Below are 24,730 nucleotides of genomic sequence, written 5' to 3'. Positions count from 1 at the left end.
AAAAAAAAAAACTGCGTCGTAATCTAAATTAAATTAACCATGATCGCCATTTTCATTTGCAACAGGTGCAGTCTTAAATTAACAACAGATGCAGACGTGATCATTGATGGCAAGTTCTGATCCCCAAAATTTGATAAACAAGGCTGATAACTTGTAATTTCTCTCTTTTCCCTTTTCTTTATCATTCATGTATTCATCTAAGCTATATTATCAAATATCAATATTCTACCTTTCTCAACATGATTAAAAATTGGAGTATTGCTTTATTTCTTTCCACTTAATTGTTAATTATATTTACTCCTACTTTCCATATGGCTTCAGAACAACACTTAGTTTCACAAGGTGGAGTGCAGATTGGAGAAATGCTACTGTTCTTTATGAGCAAGCTGGTATATATGCATTTCTAAATTATTCATTGTATATGCAATTAAATGCTTTTGTATCAAAATCAAAGTTCTAAATGAAAACAAATATGTGGCTGGATAATAAATCTACCAAGCTCTTATTACTATATTGTAGCCAATGGATTTAAAATGGCCAAAGACTACGAGAGAGCAAAATCTGCATATGAGAAAGCTTCACAGGGACAAGAGATGCTTTCTTCGTATCCTTAATTACCTTGTTCTGATTTATTTATTATTCTCTTTAACTGAATCAACAAATTAATGATCATTATGTAACTTGTATATTGTCAATATCATGTTGCCTGTGTTAAAACCAATGTCTTACAAACAGAACCGGATGATTCAACTAGTTGAACCGTGAACTGGTGCTATCTATGACGGTTATTTGAGACTTTCGTCAATGGTTTTAAACCGGCTCAAGCAGTTTAAAGCCTTTGAACCATGACTTTGAAGGTTTTTCCGGTTAAATGTCTGGTTTGCTTTTTTTAAGCATATGTCTCTCTTGATTTGTCCTTGACAAATAAACAAGACCTTGGGAAGCAGCTAAGAACATAGAATCTGCCGCCGCTATGTCAAAGGAACTGAGAAACTGGACCGACATCAGAGATTTATATCGAAGAGCGTCCGGATTGTACATTGAATGTGGGAGATCACAACCTGCAGCAGATGCTCTTGCAAAGGGTGCCCGGTAACTAAACATATTGTTTACATTAAATCAAAAAAAAAAAATGATTTTATATGTTGGATCTTGAAACATGTTAGTCCATTGGGAATTCCTTATGCAGTGCTTTGGAAGATTCCCTGCCTGAAGAAGCTATTAAGCTATACACTGATGCTTGTACAATACTTGAAGAGGATGGAGGAGAACAAATGGCCTTTGATCTATATCGTGCTGCCGCTAGTGTTTATATAAAACATGAGAAGTAAGTCCTGAAAAATAAATGTGAATATACATTTCCATGGAATATTGAGTTTGAAGAATTTCTATTCATGCTTCTCTACTATGTGAAACAGCATAAGTTCATAACAGTTGAATGCTGAAAAATATAACATAAGATGGATAAATTATACAATTCCCCTGCTGTTATTAGACAATAATGGTTTCTTTTGGAAATAGAATTGGTTTATTGCACAAATACTGATACACATTCCATTTGCTCTGATGCAAATTTTAATACCTGAAACATTCCTTAATACACAGGTATGCAGATGCTGCATCTTTCCTGCTCAGATTAGGCGTAGCGGCTGACAAGTGTAATGCAACTAATAGCCAGACCAAGGTTTAGAGTTGTTTTAACTTTCGTTCTTTATTTTAATCATCTCCTAAAGCAAAGATTCCTTTTTGGTCTACTTTCAGTGTTTTGGAGAAATATGTTGATACAATACTAGGCAGAATTATAAATCATCAATTTATTCCTTAAACTATCATTCTTTTCTTCAATTCAGTCCCTAAACTATATAAATATAATAAGTAGTCTCTAAGATATTTGAAATATGTCATATACTTTAGTGACTCCGTATTATACTTATATAATCTAGGGACTAAATTGACGGTTTATTCATTGTAGGTATGAATGAGCATAAGTAGTATAGATAGCTAATGGAATATGTATGATGGCTGCGGTAAAGATTTTGTTTTGGTTTTCCTTGTTTAGAAATTTACATTTTAATTAGCTATTTGCAGGGGAACCAGTTATTCCTGCATAATTCAGATGCACAATATGGTATATGTATTAATACTGAAATAGCTGTTTGCAGTGATTCCTATGATGTATGGTGATTTATATATTATATTTCAAAGTTTGAAAAAAGCTGACATTTGTTGAATTAGTGAAAAGTTGTTGCATTATTTATTCCAACATTGCAATTTGAGGAAATGTTTTGGTTTCCACTTCCCTTGTTTGAGTTAATGTGCAGCACTCCAGAGTATTTTATTATGCTAAAAAATCTCACTCACTGAGCTGTTCACATGCAGGCATACCTTAGTGCAATTATTGTCTACCTTTATGCTCAAGACTTAAAGCAAGCAGAGAAGTGTTACAATGATTGCTCTCAGTAAGTTTATCTAATGCCTCATTTTTCTTGTGCTATTATGTGGCTTCAATCTCAAACTCATACAGCATTTTCTGTTGTCTACACTTGTTCTTGTTGTTCCCTTTACCATAGAAATTTTCTGTTGATCTCAATCTTTTATTCTGTTTTATTTTTCGAAGATTGATTGAATGTTACTCTTTAATTATTGGGACCGAATAATTAATTGGCATAAATGTTTTGTGATGTCTCTAGGATTGATGGTTTTCTTAGAAGTGACCATGGTCGTTGTGCCAGCAAGCTTCTCGGTGCATTCAAGGACGGAGATATTGAAGAGATCAAACGTATAAATCAATCCAGCATTATTTCAAATCTTGATCATGTGGTGAGTGAATTAGTTTATGTTACATGCCTCAGTTCTTAAAAGCTAAATTGAGTATACTTAACTGTGTCACCATATATTCTATTATTTATGAACAATGATTGTATAATTCAACAACATCAACGAGAATCTCTCTTAAGAGAGAAGGAGAAAAAGGTTGGATATTTGCTTGGTATCAAAGCAAACAGTGCCGTTTCCAATTTCCCCCAATTATTTGGTGAAGTGAAGCTTTCTCAGGTCTGAGATCTAAGATATATGTTACTAAACAGCACACACCTTGTGGTTAGATTTCAATTCTCTTGTTTATTGCATTAATTTAATTTCCTATGTTTATAATGCATTTTTTATCTTCTAGTTAAAGGTCTGGATAATATAGTCTTTACAGTTGCCAGTAGTAGTATTATAGGGGATATTAGAGTTTATGGGCAACAAACATGGCTGTTAAATTATTTTTTAAGGATGAGTAGGTGGGCTAACTTAATCACTTAACCACTTAGGTTTTGATCATTTGGACAATGGGCCTTGCTAAATGTATGATGTTGTAGTAGTTGTTTTATTTTCAAAGTTTCATTTAAAAATTTGGTTGTTGATCCAGAGGGTAAGACTATGTTTTAATATGATAAGTAATTGTGTAAATGTAAGGACTTTCTGCACTTAACTACATAGGTTTTGTCATTGTTCTGTAGAAATTCTTGGAATACAAGTTTTATAACATAGTAGTCTTTTTGGCTAATGTCATTTGATCCTGTCCAAAATCTCTCAAACAATTACCATTATGTTTTAGATGATAGACCCTGTCCTTTGGCTGATGTTTGGCTCATGTAAAATTTCTATTTCAAGTGGAGCCATGAAATTTCAATTTTCCCTAATCCAATTGTGATGTTGTAACTCTCATTATAGGCCACGGAAGCCTGCGTTTCGTCTATGGTGGTGCCAAAAAAACAAGTTTGACACTTTTATAGTGAGTATAAACAATAGAGTAAAGTGAGAAGTCAACTGTTAACATTCTTGATTTTACACTCTAAAATGAGCATCTAGTTTGAATAAGTGAAATCCTTTAAAAATATTTCTATTGCGTATCCTTTTCCTATCAAACGATTGAATGAGTTAATTTTTTTAACAAACTTTGAATCTTGAACACACAAACACGTCTTAGTTCCACACCTCCAAATTTTTTATTTTTTTTTTAAACTCACACTCACACCTCCAAAATTTTCTTTCTGTGACATTGAAGATAAAAACAATCAGTTGCAGTTATAATATTATTAATAAAAAATCAAGGACAATATATTGTCGCATGCACAGTACCATCTTAATCTTCTTCTCTCCCTGAATCCCCAATCTTCCATTTCTCTTTTCATCAAAAAATTGTGTTGTAACTTCTTGTGCCATTATGTCGTTTGAGAGATTGGTTCGGCAATCCGGGAACAGTTTGGGGGGCATTTATATTCCCAGCGTGGATGATAAGGTTAAAGAACAAATTATGAGTGCACTAAGAGTGAGAGACCAAGGAGAAAATATAATTGGATTATGCGGGCCAGAAAAAAGAGTCAAGCATTCTGCAAAAACAGCTATAAGAAGAGCTGAGAGAGATCAATTGTTCCAAAAGATTGTCACAGCAACTGTGACAAAGAAGCCAGATATTACAAAGATTCAAACACAAATTGGTGATGCAATAGGTCTGAATTTTGATGATAAAACGGATCCGGCTGAATCAACTTGTTGCATGTTTTTTGGTAATAGAAAAAGAATGGCAACTGCAGAAAGAGCTCATCTTTTGTGTGCTAAGATGAAAGAGCTGCAAACAGTCCTAGTTGTACTGTATGATCTTCATGGCAGACTCGATTTAAGTGAGATTGGTATCCCCTTTGGTGAAGATCATAATGGTTGCAAGATATTGCTCACATCTACAAGTTTGGAGGTTTTATCCGAGCAAATGAAGGTTCATAAATTGATACAATTGTCAGAGACATGACATGACTCTCTTCCAACAAGAGCGTTTGTAGCAGAGATGATGAAAATCTGAAGTCCAAACATACACATCGTTTGGAAAACACCATGTTGGAGAGATTAGAGGTTGAGAAGTGCTTTGCAGGTATAGATGAACTAAGGTTTTGTATTCTGTCAAATTCTTGTGTTGGTATTATATCCGAGACATGTATCCATTATGGTAAGATTTCCCTTGTTTCTTGCAGTAATTTCCTCTCTGGTTCTTTAAAGGGAGGGAGGAATTCACCTTCCTCTCTAATAAAATGGTTTGAACTAGGTTTGATTTGGTTGGTTCTGTTAACAAGTCACTGTTTGCTAAATAGTATAACATATTGTAGCTGTTTAATTTTCAAAGTTTAATTTAGATTTTTGAATATTAACTTGGAGTGTAAGGCTATGTCTTGACCTGATAAATAATTGTATAATTGCAAAGGCTTTTGTATTTGAAATCTCAATATTTTAGTAGTCTGTTTGGTTGATGTCATTTGATACTATCTCAACTCTTTTAAACACCATTCATTATATTTTAGATGATAGACTCTGTAGCAACCAAAGTTACTCACATAACCCATCTATATGTTGACACATATTTTCATTATTTAAACAAACTCTAATCACATTTGTTTGAATAAAACAACTCAATTTTAAAATAATATCTCATTCTTCATTTCCTTTCAACCAAACAAGCTATCATTCTTCGTTTAAATAAAAACTTTAGTCATTTGTTTGGTAAAAAATAACGAATAAACTGATAAGTAAGTTTATAACAGATGAACTTGTAGTAGATAGTTGATAAGCTAGCCTACAGTTGATAACAGATATGTTAACGGATTAAAATTGTAATGTTTGATAAAATTAATTGTTGAATTAGTTTATAAGTATTAAATTAATATTTAATTTTTTTAATTAAGACTGCAATGGAAAAATTGAGATAAAAACTGATAAGCTATAAACTACTTGATTGTCTGTTTGGATAATGCTTATTTTGAGCTTATACAAAACAGCTTATGTAAATAAATGAGTTTTTTTTATTATTATTTATAAACTTGTCAATATAGTTTATGAAAAAAACTGGTAATAAAGATACAATTTTCGTTAATAAAAACTTATAAATTAAAATTATCCAAACGAGACGCTATAGACTAGCAAAAATAAGCTCCTAAGACAAATTTTTAGTCAAATAAGCTTATAAGACATAATCTATAAACTCAAATACGTGTTTTGCCAAACAAACGTGGAGTCTAATGAAGTTAGATCAAATGAAACTTTCTGTTACTTCGTTCTGTTAGTTAGACTGCAAAGCACACAGACCTTGAGTTGTTGTAAGAGTTCGATTCTCTTGTTTCTTGCATTCATTTCTTCTTCTTCTTTATTCAGCACCCATATACACAAAAAATAAACCACTTCAATTATATAAGCTTCTAATTATTTGTCTTGTTAAGCCAGCAAGTTTATTTCCTCTTCTTTCTTTTTTTCAAAGTTTCATTTTGACTTTAGGATATTGATTTTCACTGTATAATAAGGCTATGTAACTATGTTTTTACCTCATAACTAATTATGTAATTGTACTGGCTTTTGTTGATTTTTCTATAAATATTCCTTGGGATACAAGTTTTATAATTTAGTAGTCTGTTTGATGGGATACAAATTTTGATGATCCTTTCCCATATCTTTTAATCAACTTCTATTATGCTGTTGATTATAGGCTTTCTAGCTTGATGTTTGGATCTTGTTGATTTTCTGTTTCAGGTGAAAGCCTGAAATTTGAACTTTCCCCATTGATTTAAGTGGAAAAAAAATTGTGTTGTAGCTTTGTAACTTCTTAGGCCATTATGTGCTTTTGGATGCGGAGGAGGAGGAGAATGGAGACAAAGGCTAGTTTGGGTTACGCTTACATTCTTGGCATGGATGATAGGGAACAGATTATGATTGCTTTAAGAAAGAAAGACCAAGGAGAAAATATAATCGGATTATGCGGGCCAGATAAAATAGTCAAGCATTCTGTTAAAACATCTATAAGAAAAGCTGAGAGAGATCAATTGTTTCAAAAGATTGTCACAGCAACTGTGTCAAAGATGCCAGACATTACAAAGATTCAAACACTAATTGGTGATGCAATAGGTCTGAACTTTGATGATAAGACGGATCGATCTGAATCAACTTGTTGCATGTGTTTTGGTAATAATAAAAGAATGACAACTGTAGAAAGAGCTGATCTTATTTGTGCTAAGATGAAAGAGCTGCAAACAGTCCTGATTGTACTGTATGATCTTCATGGTAGACTCGATTTAGGAGAGATTGGTATCCCCTTTGGTGAAGATCATAATGATTGCAAGATATTGCTCACATCTACAAGCTTAGAGGTTTTATCCAAACATATGAAGGTTGATAAATTGATACAATTATCAGAAATATGACATGATTCCTCTTCCAACTAGAGTGTTAGAAGCGGAGTTGAAAATTTGAAGTCCAAACATGCACATCGTATGGAAAATACCATTTTGGAGAGATCAGAGGTTCACAAGTGCTTTGTTGTTGTAGATGAACTAATTTTGTTTTTCTGTTAAATGCTTGTGCTTGTAATCTAAGATATGAATCCAGTCCAAATAATAATATCTGTCATGATGTTACTGTCATCAAATTGATGATGTATTCATTTAGTCTAGTATTGTATATAGTGTCAAATCTAATGCCACTTTGTTTGTTACTTTGTTAGTTACACTTGAATACACCTAGAGTTATGGTAAGATTTCTCTTGTTTCTTGCAGTGATTTCCACTGTGGTTCTTTCAAGGGAGGGTGGAATTTAACTTCCTATAAATTTCTCTTCAATAAAATGGTTTGAACTATGTTTGGTATGGTTGGTTCTGTTAACAAGTCACTGTTTGCTAAATGGTACAACATATTGTAGCTGTTCTAAGTTTAATTTAGAATTATGAAAATTAACTTGGAGAGTAAGGCTATGTTTTTGACCTGATAAATAATTGTATAATTGTAAAGGCTTTTGTACTATGTTTGCAATCTCAATATTATAGAGGATGTTTTGTTTATTTTTCTGTACAGATCCTTGGAATACAGGTTTTTAGTAGTCTATTTGGTTAATTCATTTGATGATATCTCAACTCCTTTAAACATAATTTATTATTTATGGCTTTAGATAATAGACTCCCTAGCTTGATGTTTGGCTTATTTAATTTTTCAATTTCAGATGAAGGCATGAAATTTATTCTTTCCCTAATCTAATTGTGGTGCGTCAATTCTCATCATAGGTCATGGATACACCCTATCTCGGTATTTATGGGGTGCAAAAAATGGGTTTGACACTTTTATAATGAATAGAGTAAAGCGAGAACAGATTATGGAAGTAGAAGGGACTATTTTGATTTTTGAGGGACATTTACATTCCTGGCATGGATGACAGGGTTAAGAAACAGATTGTGAGTGCACTAAGTGTGAGTGAGTGACCTAGATAAAATCTAATCGGATTATCACAGACAACATGACATGATTCTCTTCCAACTAGAGTGTTTGAAGCAGAGATGATGAAAGTCTGAAGTCCAAACATGCAAATCATTTGAAAAACACAATGTTGAAGATATTAGAGATTGACTAGTTATTTGTAGTTATAGATGAATCAAGACTTTGTTTTTTCTGTCAATTGCTTATGCTTGTAATCCAAGATATGATCAGTTTACATAATAATAACTGTCATGATATGAATATGACCATATGCCAAAAAGTGGAAATCAAGACTGGCATAGATCTCATAAGTCACATACACTCATCAATGTTATGTATTTTCATTGAATAATTGGACAAACATTCCCTGAAATTTTTTATAACAATAGTCAATAGGCGGACATTTATATTGTATCCCATCATTTGTTTTAAAAGGTGGCAAAGGTGTAAGGTGGTGATGAATATATGATGAGAAAGATGGAGAATACTACCGACTAGTACGAACCAACATCTATGACTATGACTATGAATATGATGCAGATTGAAGAGTGCTAGAGTTCAACGTAAGAATGTAACTTGTGGCTTTATTGGCCAACACAACACTAACTATAAACGGTGGTTGGGCAAAAACAGACAAAAATGAAAAGTGAAAACAAAAATAATTTGAGATTGTTCTTATGTTTTTATTTCTTTTCAAAGAGGTGGACGACAAAACTCGGATCCACTGAATGCTTAAACAGAAAATGATAGATTTGAATTCGCGTCACAATATATAAATATTCATGCAACCTTTTATCATATGAATTATATTTACAAAATGTTCTTAAATTTTTATTTTGAAAATAAAAAGTAAGAACAAGTTTTTGAAAATAAATAATCAACAAACAAGTTTAAACAATTTTTGTTTTGTTTTTGAAAGTAAAACAGTTTTACAAACGGTATGAAGCATACATGCTTAATATAGAGATTGTAAAATTGATAGATAGATTGATAATTGGTAAATTCGTAGTATTCATGAAGAAAGATGTGTACCGTATCCAAAATTGTCAAAAATTAAACTATTTTTTTTTTATAGAATTCTCAAAAAATAAAATTAAGCTTTTTTTTTTTTTATAATGATAATGATCTTCTTGATTTTAATTTTTGTAGACTTAGAACGATAATCTCCTCCTATGTTCTTAGAACGATAATCTCCTCCTATGTTCATGAGAAGAAAGTCAACTCAATAGTATTAAGGCTCCGTAGACCACACCAATTGTTTTCGTCTTTCTTGAGGCTGCTACGTTGGAACGAAGAGGATAACATTGTTATTATCCAGTAATTATTACACTTTTATTTTGTATAAGAAAAAAAAAATACTAAATAAATAATTGAGAGTAACGGTTGTAGCAGGTAAATTGCACAGGTCCATCTATGGACCCTTACTTTTTAGGGTCCGGCTACCATTGTTAACACATACTTCTAATTATTTTGAAGGCAACGAATAATTTATGAATAACAATTTTATAAGTCCCATAAAATATTTACCAAATTGTTTTTATTTTGAGAGAATTTACCAAATTGTTAATTTAATTGTTGGTTTTTTACCTTTCGTCTAGCATTATTGAAATAAATGGTATTTTGAATTTAATTCACAAATTTTTTTCTACTAATATGAATATTACTTTTATCATAGAAACTCAAATAGTTTGAAGAAATGGCTTGAAATTTAAATAGTTTACTCATAATATATCTATATATATATATATATATATATATATATATATATATATATATATATATATTTCATATGAATAATATTGATGATGTAAATATATATACACACAAAAAGAGTATTAGAGTGTTTTACCTTAATAGTTTAGTTATAGTGGAGGCATTAAAATATATTTTCATTTCAAAATAAAAACGTGGGCAGCTCTCTTATATATATATTTTTTACAATGATATTAGTATTAGTATGAAGTTTTCATCATCATGTAATTAATTTATGTTGGAAAATTTGTGGTACACATAAGATATGGGTTCTTCCCTCACAATATGATTTTTCCACTCGAAACTCTAACCACTTACTTAAGAGAATGTTTCTTACAACTTAAATCAATCCGTTGTTGATGACACCTAGTCTCGCCTATATTGAGTTTTCAACTGTGGTTTCAGACATTGAAGATGACTAGTTTGCAATGATCCTTTACGTTGTACATGACTATAGTTTCTTTTGTTAGTTCCATTCAATTATTATTACTTTTAACAAAATGAGTTTAAAACAAATACATATACTAAAAAAAGAAATAAACTATCACTATAAATCAATTTAAACATACATACAACACAATTTTATTTTTTTACATTATAGTGAAAATAATATATAAATTATAATATATATATCAACCAAATTTTAAAATTATTGATATGAAATAGAAAATTAATCAATAACACTTTCTCGATGTGAATATTTACATTAATATCTTCTTCTTTTTTTATAAATCATGAGAGCAAATAAAGACATCAAGGAGAAATTAGGTATTCTAACTAGATTGACACCTTAAAGCAACTCACATCCTACACCATCTCTTCAAAAATATTGTTAAAAAAAGAGAAAATTGTACAAAAGAGACCAAACAAAAACCTTCAAAAAACTGACAAAAATAGGCAAAATAAAAAACACGAGACCTAAGAAAAACAAAAACTAAGAAGTATGTGCTTGTCTCTACAAAAATCCTCCATAATAAACAAGGGTAAAGAATTCCACCAAACAACTACATTAATATCTTTAATCTTTTGACAAAATATAGTTTTGTCAAAGAAAATACCTTTTTTTTTGGTGTACAAAGAAAATACCTATGTGTAATCACGATACAAAATAGAAATATGACCATGTTTAACTTTTATGTTTTTTTTTTGTTGTCAAAAATAAAACTTTTATGTTTTTTTTTAAATAAACTATCGTACCTTCTATCAAATTTAGTCTCTAAACTACGCAAATATAAGAAAGAGTTTAATTAGTATACTCTATCAGTGTAACATTATATAAGAATTTTTTTAATTTATCTAGTCATACAATATATGAATATCTATAAAAAAAAAATGTGAAACTTTTTTATTTGAGTTCCATGTTTGATAAAGTTAGTCAAATTAAATCTCTAATAACATCTTAGCATTCTAAATTACATTGCACAATTTCTATACTTTATGATTTATTTATCATTTTTAGTCAAAAAAGAATTATTTATTGTTCTTAAAAAAATAATTACTTTTTTTAAGGCAGAATCACCTATTTATTCTTGTCAAAAAAAAGAATTATTTATTAATTATGATTATTTTGGTTAAATTTTTTATTTATTTTATATACATTAAAAAGTTGCACATTTATTACATTTATTTTTTATGTGATTATTTATTATATTTATATAATTTAGAAAATAGAAAAATCCGAGAGTACTTTTTTAATAAATTGATTCTTTGTTTTTGGTCAAAAAAATTTAATTCTTTATTCTAATTATTTTGTTTTTGAGAGTATTACGCAGACATTAACAAATATGTCACAGACTTTAACGGAGAAAATGACGGAGAAACTAATTGGATGATGGTTTGCAATGGGGGAGGGGGTTACCTATTTACTCACTATTTTACGCATGGATATAATGACTTGTTGTCATATTTATCAATTGGCATGACAATACATTATTATATGTATGTGTAAAATAATTGTACATTAACTGAATATACTAATTAAATTATATAAGAAATCTCTTAATTTAGTCTTTCAAAAATATATATGTTAATTTAGTCATCATCTTAATATCTTAAATTACATTGACAGAAAAGAGAATTATTTATTAATTATGAATATTTTGGTTAATTTTCTTTTAAAAAAAGAATTATTTATCATTTTTTCTTCAATGAAAAAATTATTTATCATTTTTAGTCAAAAAGTAATTATTTATTGTTCTAAAAAAGGTTTTTTTTTAAGGGTGAATTATTTATTTATTTCAGTCAAAAAAGAGAATTATTTATTAATTATGAATATTTTGGTCAACTTTTTATTTATTTTATATACTTTAAAAAGTTTTTCATTTATTATATTTATTTTTTATGTGATTATTTATTATATATATAATTTAGAAAATAGAAAAATTAGAGAGACTGAAATATTTTATTTATTAAATAAACTGATGCTTTGTTTCTGGTCAAAAAAAATAATTTGATGCTTTATTCTAATAATTATTTTTTCTAAAAATCAACAATACGTTGACCTTCTGCTCAGGAAAAATATTATGCAGAAGAGAAAAAGCTGGCTAGAAACAAAGAAAGAATTATCAACGCGTTTCAACGAAGAACAATAATTCCAAACACAACCCTTTAACCTTTCACTTCAAAATTCAATTTTTATTCTCTCTGCAACTTTTCACTTTTCTTTCTCCTTTTAAGATCCAACAACGTTAGCGCCGTTGTTTTCTTCATATGTAATTTCTTCTGTTTAATCTTATTTTTCAATTATTGTTGCTTTTTGTCCAAGTTTTCCTTGGAAATTGCAACTTACGTTACTTTAAGATTTCTCCAAGCTTCTTTTTGATGATTTTTCTTGGTTATACTTTGATTAGAGGGTTATGGACTGTTCTTCTTTGTGATTAGGTTATGGTGCTTTATGATTATTGATTGATTATCAGGGTTTTTTTTGGGGATTTTGTCTAGGTTATATTTGGGATTGAAAAAAAGTTTTTTTTTTTTTTTTTTGCTTTGTTTTTAATTTGTGGTTTTTCTTTCTTCCAGAATATATATAAGGTGATTTGGGGTTTGTTTTATTTTGAAAAATTGGGGATTGATTAGGTTCTGGGTTTTGAATTTAGGTTTTGAGGGTGAGATTTGTCAATTGGGAATTGATTAGGTTTTGGGTTTTTTTGAGTGATGGATGAAGCTGGAAGTTCAAGTTCTCTGCCTCCTTTTCTGGCAAAGACTTATGAAATGGTGGATGATCGATCCTCGGATCCTATTGTTTCGTGGAGTGCATCGAACAAAAGTTTCGTTGTGTGGAATCCTCCGGAATTCGCAAGGGTTTTGCTTCCGAGATTCTTTAAGCACAATAACTTCTCCAGTTTTATCAGGCAGCTGAATACATATGTAAGCAAATTTGATGTCGGTGTTGTATTTGTTGATGCGAATTCTTGTTTTATGTTTATTTTATTTACTGATTCTGGTTTTTGGTTGCTTGAACTGATTCATAGTATATGTATGTGCAGGGATTTAGGAAAGTTGATCCGGAGCAGTGGGAATTTGCCAATGATGATTTTATAAGGGGGCAACCGCATCTGATGAAGAATATTCATAGACGGAAGCCCGTTCATAGTCATTCTCTGCATAATCTTCAAGCACAAGCCCCTCTAACGGAGTCTGAAAGGCAGAGTATGATTGATGAAATAGAGAAGCTGAAACAGGATAGAGAACAACTCCTCGTGGAGACGAAGAGATACCAGCATGATTGGGAAAGGCATGAGATTCAAATGCATTGTTCGAAAGATCAGTTGGAAAAATTGGAACATAAACAACAAAAGATGTTGTCCTCTGTTTCTGAAGCATTGCAGAAACCTATGATTGCTGTAAATCTCTTGCCACTGGCAGAAGCCATGGAGAGAAAACGAAGGTTGCCGGCGAGAAGTGGTTGCTTTAATAATGAAGCTAGTGTTGAAGATGCTATGGAGACTTCTGTAGCTTTGCCCAGGGAAAATCCAGAGGATAACTCTACTTTGACGTTAAACACCGAGAGATTGGATCAACTTGAGGCATCCGTGGCATTTTGGGAGACTCTTGCACATGAAGTTGGCGACAATTTCGTTCACACTCATTCAAACATGGATTTGGATGAATCTACATGCTGTGCTGATAGTTTGTCGATATCTTGTCAGCAACTAGACGGTGAAGTTCGACCTAAGTCACCTGAAATTGACATGAACGTTGAACCAGCTGCTGCTGCTCTTGAGGCTGTTGCAGTAAAAGAACAACCTGCGAGAATCACCACTGCAGCAACTGGGGTTAATGATGTATTCTGGGAACAGTTCTTGACAGAGGATCCTGGTGCATCGGAAGCACAGGAAGTGCAATCAGAAAGAAAAGATAATAGTAGCAGAAAAAATGAAGGAAAACCTAGTGATCATGGTAGATTTTGGTGGAACATGCGGAAATCAAACAATCATCCAGAACAGATGGGGCATGTTAGTCAAGTAGAGAAAATTTAGTAGCTATTGATTATTTCTTCTGGTTGTGTTGCCCCACAATCATGTGTAATAAAACTTGGTATGCATTGTTTTTGTCTGCAATAGATACATATTTCATACTTTGGCTGAGGTGAATGTTATCAAAGATTGTGTCACTCCATTGGTTTTTGTCTGCAATAGATACATATTGTTTTTGTCTGCAATAGATACATATTACATCCTCCATTGGTTTTTGATTATTGTGTCACTCTTGTCTTTTAATGCGCTAGTATGTCAAACCTACATGTACTGAATTGCGATCTGGTTCTAGCTATTATGTCAAACCCACCTTGCTGAATTGCAATCTGGTTCAAGATTTTAAATTGTGAACCACACCATGTAGTTAGGACTGTTCAAAATTTTACTGTGAGCATTGATATGCCGACCACACTTTGGTGGGAAAAGGTTTGGTTGTTGTTGTTGTTGTTGTATTGATTTGCGATGGCACCATCATACACTCAAATTGAGTAACCATACCCGTAGTCTCTTATATCTATTCTTGTTATTCTCATTGTGCACCCAGTGTAGGTGTGAGCCCTAATTGAATTCCTGCTTTTGTGCTGTTTGTTTTTATTTTAAATCTCTATGATGGGTTCTAAACTTCTAATTGAATCTTCTTTCTTTGTGCTGTGTCTTGTGTGCTTTGGTTGACCTGTTGACCTGCTTTAGTTGCTTCAATTTTGAATTTTTACCCATTTCTCTGGTTGTAATTGACAGTTCAATACTTGTACAGAAAATATAACGCGTTCAGGCCTTACTAGTGCTTTTGATTGGTGGCTCTTGGTAAGATTTTATTCTTATATGTAAATAAGGACAAAGAGCTGGGTTTATTATTTGAATAGCTGTATAAATAATTTCATTAGTGACGAAGTGCATTGTTCTAAACAGTTGGTATATTTCGTGTGTTTCTGCATAATATATCAGCTTTCTGGCTTTGGCTCCAGTATCTTTAGATAATTATCTTACATTTTGATTCTTAACCAAATGCAGCATTTATTATGCTACTTCATATTCCTGTTTTTGGAACTGATTTTGGGAATCATTCCTAGGATGAACTGAATCTCTATTCAGCAATATAGTAGTATTGGCTTTACTTGTTTTGTCGATATTAATCAGCATACTAATCTCTTTTAAACGAGCTTCATTTGTTGTCTGTGTATCATTTTCCAAATTCCTTTCAGCAGGAAAATTCATTTTTTTAACTTTTGTTGAGCTAAGTTGAGTCTCAAAAGTTACAAGAATGGGGATTTTTGTTTATTCATTATAAACAGTAATACATCAATGGGTAGTCTATTTGCATGAGGGTCTAGGGCTGAACGTGAATATAAAAGTCCTCAAAGTGGAGATTTTATATTCATTCCAAATTAAACCTTTCCCCTTGTCACCTTTTTTGCACTTACCCACTCATGAATGTTTCAGCAGCTCCATTTTTGTTTTATGTCTTTATAGTTAAATAGGTCTAAACTTGGATTGCCTTTAGAAGACCTAACAACTGTGAGATGATCACCTTCCATTGCTGTAAAAAAAAAGGCATGATTGAGTTAAGCATGGCTAATTTCTATTTATTTCTGGAAATATTATCTAGTCATGGAAGAGTTGAGAATTTTGAATTTGCTTTGACATAATGAGTATGATAGGTTTGAAGTTGAACTCTTTTTTGTTTCTTTTTACAGATTCATGCCTTAAATTTTGAATTTCTTTTTATAGTGATTAATTTGAAATCTTACCACAAGACTTGGACCTTTTTATAGTCTTCTCAACATTGAGTCTCACCTTTTGCTTTTATTGTTTTTATGAAGTCACCAAAATCTGCTATGACTTGGCTGGATTGAGAACCTTTTATCCATTAGATGTAAACTGCTTATTCAAATATATTGTTTAATGCTCAAATTCACATCATGTGAAATTTAGGTGGTTAGATATGTTTGATATTATAATAGTTTGGATAGTCTGACTGTGATAGTCTACCTTATAGATGCCTGATATGATATATTGATATATTTAAGTGTTTGTGCTTAAATAATAAATAAGCTTTGAGATATTTAAAGTGTTGATTGCCTCTCAAATAGTGAAGTCAAAACTCAAGCCAACCACAAGAGTTGTTCCATTTGGTATGCTATTGCCAAGTAGTTAGACAGTGACTTGTTCTGCAATCTGATCCTCTTTGTTGACATTTAAGATATTCAATTGCAAATCAAAGACATCTATTATGGTGATAGGAAATTTGAAGATCCCACCATAAGCTCTCATAGGCATTTTGATAAGCTACTCAAGAGAGCTTATATACAAAAAAAAAAGAGGTAACACCAGTTATGGGTCAGTCATGTTCTCTTAGGCATTTTTAATATTGTTTTATGTAATCAGGTGACGGGTCTTGCGTCTGCAAGAATAGGATAAAGGTTCTATATTTAGTTATCAAATTTATTGGAGTACCCTTCAGTATACTAATTGTCCCATATTGTAGATTATGTCATTAGCCATACATAGTTTTTTTTTTGGAAAGATACATAGTATATTTATTAATTGCAGGTTGTTTACATGTATTTACTCTTACTATTAGGAGGGTTGGAAATGGTAGGGACAACCTTATCCAAGACCACTGTAATTGTAGTAATATGCACAGAAGCAATGTCCTAAACTGTTTCTACTTTTGGAATCTCATTGGCTTTCTCTTCTTACCGGTGCTTTAGACTTTTTTATTAGCCTACTGCTGAAGAATAATTATATTGCTAAAATCTTACTACTACGATCATTCTAGTTTCAACAACATAACAACTTGATACTATAGTTCTAAACCGATTTGCATACACAAAGAACTTGTTCTTGTGCAAAGTCTATGAAGAGAATAGTTATATCGAATATAAATTACAGATTAGAACTTGGAACATGATCAACTATTTACAATTCTAACAGGAAGTTGCTAATCATAGTAACAACATTGTTTCTCTGATTTATTACACAAACTTGAATGGCTCATGCATAACCATACCTGTCGAAATGCTTTGATAATGATATCATGGTATTCATTGGAATTCAAACTCAAATAGCATGCTAACAACTCTTCCATTTCTTCTGGCTGGCTTATCTCTTTCTCTTTGATCATCTCAATCATTGAATCTCTAAAATCTTGTTGTGGATCCAAAGAACACTTCACAACTGCAAAACTATCTAACCCTTCTTCTGTTTCCTCCACAATTTCCTCTTCTTCTTTCTTCATCTTTAGTTTTGCTTTCTTTTTGTCTTCTATCGCCTTCATTTTGCGTATTTCGACTTTAGTAGCCATCTTTGGAGAATGTACTCTTACCTTGGAACTCTGCTTTGGTTTCCTCCTCTGTAATTCTCTGCTCACATGAACTGATTCCCTCCTTTTGTTAACCTTTGCTTTAAACTCCTCACATTGATTCACACCATTTTCTCCGACACTTTGAAATCCAAGACCAGAACTTTCTGCATCTACATAAGAGGGAAATAATTGGGTTCTTGGTGATTCAAATTGGAGCTCATCCTTTTCTAAGGATTTACATTTACTTGATGCAACAAATTCAGCTTCCTCTGCTGCATTCTGTAATTTCAAGAGCTGCTCTTGTAAAGCTCTTTGTGCTTTCCTCTCATATCTCCTCTTTAAGCACTCAACTTCCTTTGCACTCTTTGTTTCATTAAGCAATTTTCTATCTTCTCTTCTTCTTCTTCTTCTTCTTCTTCTTCTTCTTCCATGTCTTTTCACATCCAAACTGTACATTACTGGCTTCAGAATATCTTTACTTTTCTTCTTTTGGTCATTAGTAAACTCTTCACCAAATGACAATCTCCAGAATGCATCATCCTCACCACCTCCATAAAACCTGCCTCTATTCCCACAAGGAAATTGTGATGAACCATCAGACGGGGAGTTCTGAGTGGGATAATGCTTGATTGTTGTCGTTGCATCAGACGGGGAGTTCTGCATCAGCTTTTTGGATTTTGCTTCTGAGTCTGAGTTGATTTTCATTTGCTTGAACTTTGACAGCCATGAAAAAGAGGATACATGAGAGATGAAGGAAGGCTTAGAAGAAGAAGAAGAAGCTGAAGCTGAAGAAGGTTTTCTTCCACTCCACTTCATTGTTTGATTTCTTGACTTGGTTAAGGTTTGTGAGCTTTAAGAGAACAAAATAGAGACCAAAAGTGAAGAGTTGTAGTAGCTAGTGGGACTGAGACGGTTAGGTTGTTAAATAGGAACGTGGGTTTGTTTGTTAGTACTAGTTTTCTTTTGCTGCTATACTATACTATGATAATATGGTATGGTATGTTTTCAAAAGAGATACCCGCCCCAATTCATGTGACCACTTTATCTGCTTTTTCGTTTCTACTCCAAAAATCATCTCTGCCAATCAGGGACCTCTTTTCTTTAGGCCCACTAAATACAGTTACAAATTAACAAATTGTTAATGTAGTACATTATATTCCTAAGATTATTAGAGCTTCATCATATAAATTAGTTTTACACCGACATTCAACGAGAGTTCTTTATAAGAGGGTTTTAAAAATAGTTGCAAAATATTAGGTTTTCATTAGGCGTTAGTGTAAGTAGTACATGTCCCTTTTGGCGGAATATTTAAGTGAGGATATTATAATGTAAAATGTTATTTTCAAGTAAATGTATAAATATATTTAGTAAACTTGGAAAGAATGTGGTAAACATGAGTGAAAAGGTATATTATAGTTGTATATTATAGGACTATTTTGACTTATTTTGAAACAAACACAATTATGTGGAGGACACCAACATAGAATAGGTTGTCTGTAACTTTATTATTGTAGCAATTCTGACTAGAAACTGTATCCCATGACATATCATTTTCATAAACAGCTAATTCCTACTTAGCATTGGTGTTGTGCTGAAGGTTGTTATTAACTGAGGTTAGCTGAGAAGATTAGGAATAAGAGGCTGAATACTCCAGTTTATTTGAACATTAACTTTGTTCCCACAATAATATTAACGTTGTTTTGTTTAATTTGGATTTTGTGATGGAATGAGAGTGACTTTTCTCCTATAATTCTGGCCAGCAAAATCCTTGTTTCATCTTTTGCTTTTTCATTGCCTTTATTTCTTTGTAGTTTCCATAACTTTTTCAAAGACTCGTACAGTGTCCAATGTCCATTACCCATGTATGTCCTTCAAACTTGCTAAATCATCTACCAATACAACCTTCATATCTCTTTGGGTTAATACCCCTTTTGGTCCCTGCAATATGAGCGAAATCCGGTTTTAGTCCTTGTAAAAAAAAAAATTTAGATTCTGTCCCTATCATTTGAGATTCTTCCACTTTTGGTCCCTCGCTTGACCTTATCAGCAGAATCTGCTGACGTGGCACGCTGACTGTGTAATTATATTATTATTTTTTATTTTTTTATTGTGCACACGTGGCATTTGTGATTTTTTTAATAAAAAATTCTTAAAAAAATAAGAAACGAAAAAAGTCTAAAAAATAAAAAAATTCTAGAAAAAAATTTATAAAAATTAAAAATAATGAAAAAAATTTGAAAAAATAACGGAAAAATAAAAAAATTCTGGAAAAATTTAAAAAATCTCGTAAAACGAAAAATAATGAAAAAATAAAAAAATAGGAAAAATTAATATGTATCGAAATTTTCAAAAAAAATTATAAAAAAAATCTTAATTAAGTTCCTCAAAAATTGTAAAAAAGATCAAGTTCCTGAAAAAAAATTGAACTTTTTTTAATAAAAAAAATTCTGTAAAAATTTTAAAAAAATCTGGAAAAGATTAATATATAACGAAAATCTGATTTTTTTTTAAATTCAAAATTTTCGAAAAAAATCTGAAGTTAATATTTTAAAAATTAAAACTAAATCGATTTTTCTGGTTATATAATTTTCGAAATTTTATATTTCATATTTTAATTGGTATTTTAAAAAAAAATCCAGAATTTTTATTTTTTGTAGATAAAATAAAAAAAAAATTAATTCTTAAAAATCTGAATTTTTATAATTTCAAATTTTTTTATTTTGAAAATTAAATTCCAGAATTAAAAAAATATTAGAACTTTTTACTATTTTTTTAATTTAAAAAATCTAAAAAAAATTACTGATTATTTTTAGTTTTTGAAAAAAATCTGAATATTTTTTCGATTTTTCAGATTTTGAATTTTATTTTAAAAAATAATTTTTTTTTATAAAAAAATCTGAATTCAGTTCTTGAAATATTTTAAATTCCTGAATTTTTCCTTTTTTTTATCAAAATTCTAATAAAAAATAACACTTCTTATAAAAATTTCCGGAACTTAAAGTATTTCGAAATTTTTTAAAATAATAAAAAATATATTTCAAAATTTTTTAAAAAAAGTTCAATTTTTTTTTCAGGAACTTGATCTTTGTTAGAATTTTTCAGGAACTTAATTAAGATTTTTTTTTTTTATAATTTTTTCGAAAATTTCGATACATATTAATTTTTCCAGATTTTTTTTATTTTTTCATTTTACGAGATTTTTTAAATTTTTCCAGAATTTTTTTATTTTTCCGTTATTTTTTCAGATTTTTTTAATTATTTTTAATTTTTATAAAAAATTTCTAGAATTTTTAAGATTTTTTTTCGTTTTTTATTTTTTTAAGAATTTTTTATTAAAAAAATCACAAATGCCACGTGTGCACAATAAAAAAAATAAAAAATAAAAATAATTACACAGTCAGCGTGCCACGTCAACAGATTCTGCTGACATGGTTTAATGAGGGACCAAAAGTGGAAGAATCTCAAATGATAGGGACAAAATCTAAACTTTTTTTTTTACAGGGACTAAAACCGGATTTCGCTCATATTGCAGGGACCAAAAGGGGTATTAACCCTATCTCTTTTAAACTTCAAACTTGTCTAAATAATTTAAGAAAAGGAAAATTATACTCTTCTGAAGGGAATTGATTCCATGCAGTGAATGCATGATGTGTTTATTAATCTTGATCGTCTGATCCCAAATCAATAATAAAAATTAGGCTTAATTAATGATCTGGTCCCTTAAGTTAGTATATGTTAGCCAAATAAATCCTCACCGTCAGTCTTTTGCCAAAACGTTAAATAGGCACATGTGAACGGTGACGTGACAACTTGCAATGTGTATCCACCTTAGACATTGGTTTAACGGTTTTGACGGTGAGGATTTATTTGGTTGACGGAAGATGACTTAAAGGGACCAAATTGTAACATTAATAACTTATGAGACTAAAATGTAACCAACATATAACTTAAGGGACCACATCATTAATTAAGCCTAAAAATTATTTAAATTTGATTTGATGAAGAGGTGATATAGAAGATTAATCTCAAATCGATGGTTGATATTAACTAATACCCTTTTTTTTTAAAGAAAACTAATATCTTTAATTGTGTGTATTTTTAATAGCAATGAATTAAATTCAGCGACGAATCTATTTAGAGGTTATGTGTGGCTAAAGCCACACATCCAACTTTCTTATTTTTTTCTTTTTCTTTTTTCATTATAAATAAAGTTAATAGTTATTTTGATGTCTGAATTTGTAACGAGTAGTTACAATAGTTTCTCAATGTATTAAAATTTTAAAATAGTATCTGATTTTGCACTTTGTTAGTCAAAATAGTTCCTGAAGTGACAATAAGTAAATATATTGAAGTAATGTCACAATATTAACGAAGTATTTTAATGTTAGGGACTATTTTGACTAACGAAGTGCACAATCACTGACTATTTTAAAATTTTGATACATCGAGGGACTACTATATCTACTCCTTACGCATTCAAAGACCAAAATGACTATCGCCCCTTATAAATAAAACTCAATATGTTAAGAATAAGAACAACAAGTCAACAACCTTATGCAAAACTTGTGAAAACAAATAAGTGCAACACATTTGCTATGATTTATAAGCTTTTGAAGTTGGCTTTGTTCTTGTTGGTAGCAACCACAAGTGTTGAACGTATTTTTTCAACTATGAAAGTTGTGAATAGTCAACTATGTAACAAAATGGATGATCAGTGGCTAAATAACCGTCTTGTAACTTATATAGAAAGAGATGTTCTTTTAACAATTAACAATGATGTCATTTTAGCTCATTTTCAACAAATGGATAGAAGACGATATTCATTGTAATGTATTGAATTAAACAATGTTATTTCTTATTTTTTAATATAGTTTGCATTATTGTTTCTTTGAAATTTTAGCCACACATGTACCAAATATCTAGATCTGCCCCGTCTAAATTCCTCCTTTAGCGAGGCATCTTAAATGACACATGCTTATGTTTTATAATTTTGGGGTAAACCCCTTTATAAAAAAGACACATCTCTTCTCTTTAGTTACCACCCTCCTCGTCTTTACAAAATATATCTCATTATTTTGTAAGGAACATATATCCCAATAATTTTGTGCTATCAGGAGATGCATTATGATAAATTAAGGGTGGCATTTAACATGGGAAAGGCTAAAAGTTTCCCACCATGGGAAAGTTAATATTAACCATCAGATCAAATATTTTATCATACACACTCAACACTAGATTTTTTGCACTATCTTCCACCACCATCTCTCTTTCATACCCACCAACCTCACTGCCACCATGTCTCTCTAATTTTCCAAAAACAAACCCTCCAAATCATCCTGGATTATTCAACTCGTTCCATAATCTCACAGCTCACCTTATGCTAAGGACAAGGCTACCCTATGCTCACAGCTCACCTTTGATGAACAAACCGTTGCATCACAGTTACCATTAACCTATGAATGTTAAATGCTATTACAAAAAATGGTTATGCTAATTTGTATGCGAGACCATTGGAGGGTGGCAGGGCAGTTGTGGTTGATCTCGATGAAATGAAGATTGTTGGTTACTCTGATAGGCATGTGATTCAAGTGCCAAAAGCTGAAGGAACCGGGTATCGAGCTTTTTGGAGAATCTCTTAAAAATTCCAGAAATTAAGAACTTAAAAATTCTTCCTCACCTTTAATACAGAAATCAAATTAAACTCTTCCACAGCCTAGAGATCCAGAAAAAAAAAATTATTTTCCTTTTGTTCTGGAAAATAAAAATGGATCAAAGAGGTATGTTGATAAGTTTTCAATCAGGAAACAACAACACCAACATCCATCATCACATAAAGCATACTCCTCACACATCTTCCTTTCAAATTCAACACTCCAAATTTTTCACACAGTCAATTTCTTCAACTCCCATAACAAATCAAATTAACTTGTTTTACCTTCTTTTATTGTGAGATTCAAGTGAGAATAATAATAAAATCAAATTAAAGTTAAAATAATAAGAAGATTGAGTTATGAGAAACATGAGTGGTAAAACATAAAATTGGGGTTTTGTTATAAGGAGAGTGGCGAGGAATAAGAACTGAACAAAAAAGTTTGGTATTTCATATGTCAATTAAGGAGAAAAAGACTAGAGAGATGGTTGCAGTGAGGTTGGCGTGTATGAAAGAGAGATGGTGGTGGAAGATAGTGCAAAAAATCTAGTGTTGAGTGTGTATGATAAGATATTTGATCTGATGGTTAATATTAACTTTCCCATGGTGGGAAACTTTTAGCCTTTCCCATGTTAAATGCCACCTAAATTAAGGGTTTTTAAGCCAATGTAAAGGGTTTATAGAGCAATTTTCTATTAGATATTGTGCCGTCGGAATGACGAGATGTGAGGATCTATCTAGTTCAGAAAGAGAATCTTTAAATGTACCTTATCATTTAGTATTATACTTCTTAACCTCTATATCTTACGAATTCCCCAAAACATGAACCGTCAAAATGACTACTTACTTATTCTCAATTTATAGAACAAAAAATAAACTTAGGTCAAAAGTTTACTGTTTATAATTACAAGTCAGAAAGTTTAAACTTTATTTATGGTATATGTATGTATTTTTGGAAAATACCCTAAACTTTTAAGGAAAATGTTATGTTGAGCGAAAAAAAATTCACGAGTACATCACGATTTGTATTTCATTTACCTATTATCATTGCTACCTTTGATTTCCACTAATTCCGCATATTTTGCCTTAGAGAACTGCAATAGAGCACGACGGCATGCACCCCACGAACGCACGACAGGTTACGTGGCACAAGCTCAATTGTTAAAATAATTTTTAATTAAAATAAATAGGAAAATGTGAAATAGTGTTTAGTTGAAATACAACCTCGTGCGGTTTCCACGACAAATGCATGTCGTGTTGTTATTTAGCATTTTTCTTTGCCTTA

At 31.0% G+C, this 24,730-nt stretch overlaps 4 protein-coding genes and 1 pseudogene across 5 annotated transcripts; 4 read left to right on the top strand and 1 right to left on the bottom strand.

Moving 5' to 3' along the window:
- The first annotated feature begins 5 nt into the window (after window positions 1–5).
- Window positions 6–2,950, top strand: LOC146933395 (gamma-soluble NSF attachment protein-like). Its single transcript, XM_085705184.1, has 8 exons — window positions 6–153; window positions 322–389; window positions 520–604; window positions 934–1,092; window positions 1,190–1,327; window positions 1,606–1,684; window positions 2,380–2,459; window positions 2,691–2,950. The coding sequence occupies exons 1-8, from the start codon at window positions 107–109 to the stop codon at window positions 2,857–2,859; spliced, it is 825 nt and encodes a 274-aa protein (XP_085561310.1). The 5' UTR covers window positions 6–106; the 3' UTR covers window positions 2,860–2,950.
- A 1,126-nt stretch (window positions 2,951–4,076) lies between these two features.
- On the top strand, window positions 4,077–7,513 carry LOC146933393 (disease resistance protein SUMM2-like). Of its 2 annotated transcripts, none has more exons than XM_085705185.1 (2): window positions 4,077–4,912; window positions 6,556–7,513. In XM_085705185.1, the coding sequence occupies exon 1, from the start codon at window positions 4,211–4,213 to the stop codon at window positions 4,790–4,792; it is 582 nt and encodes a 193-aa protein (XP_085561311.1). In that variant the 5' UTR covers window positions 4,077–4,210; the 3' UTR covers window positions 4,793–4,912; window positions 6,556–7,513. The 2 variants fall into 2 exon arrangements, with proteins under 2 accessions (XP_085561311.1, XP_085561312.1); XM_085705186.1 differs by having other exon boundaries at window positions 6,617–6,750.
- On the top strand, window positions 6,639–7,244 carry LOC146933394 (disease resistance protein SUMM2-like; annotated as a pseudogene).
- A 5,013-nt stretch (window positions 7,514–12,526) lies between the features above and the next one.
- Window positions 12,527–14,676, top strand: LOC146933392 (heat stress transcription factor A-4c-like). The gene is made up of 2 exons (XM_085705181.1): window positions 12,527–13,382; window positions 13,502–14,676. Exons 1-2 carry the CDS (start codon window positions 13,170–13,172, stop codon window positions 14,492–14,494), a joined length of 1,206 nt encoding a protein of 401 aa, XP_085561307.1. The 5' UTR covers window positions 12,527–13,169; the 3' UTR covers window positions 14,495–14,676.
- A 2,594-nt stretch (window positions 14,677–17,270) lies between these two features.
- On the bottom strand, window positions 17,271–18,809 carry LOC146933391 (uncharacterized). The gene has a single exon (XM_085705182.1). It carries the CDS (start codon window positions 18,609–18,611, stop codon window positions 17,433–17,435), a length of 1,179 nt encoding a protein of 392 aa, XP_085561308.1. The 5' UTR covers window positions 18,612–18,809; the 3' UTR covers window positions 17,271–17,432.
- Between the last annotated feature and the right edge of the window lie 5,921 nt (window positions 18,810–24,730).

This window comes from Medicago sativa, chromosome 4, assembly GCF_051527215.1.
Source record: "Medicago sativa cultivar Bolivia chromosome 4, Bolivia_mono, whole genome shotgun sequence".
Classification (NCBI taxonomy): Eukaryota; Viridiplantae; Streptophyta; class Magnoliopsida; order Fabales; family Fabaceae; genus Medicago; species Medicago sativa.
This window is presented reverse-complemented; position numbering and strand designations above follow the sequence as displayed.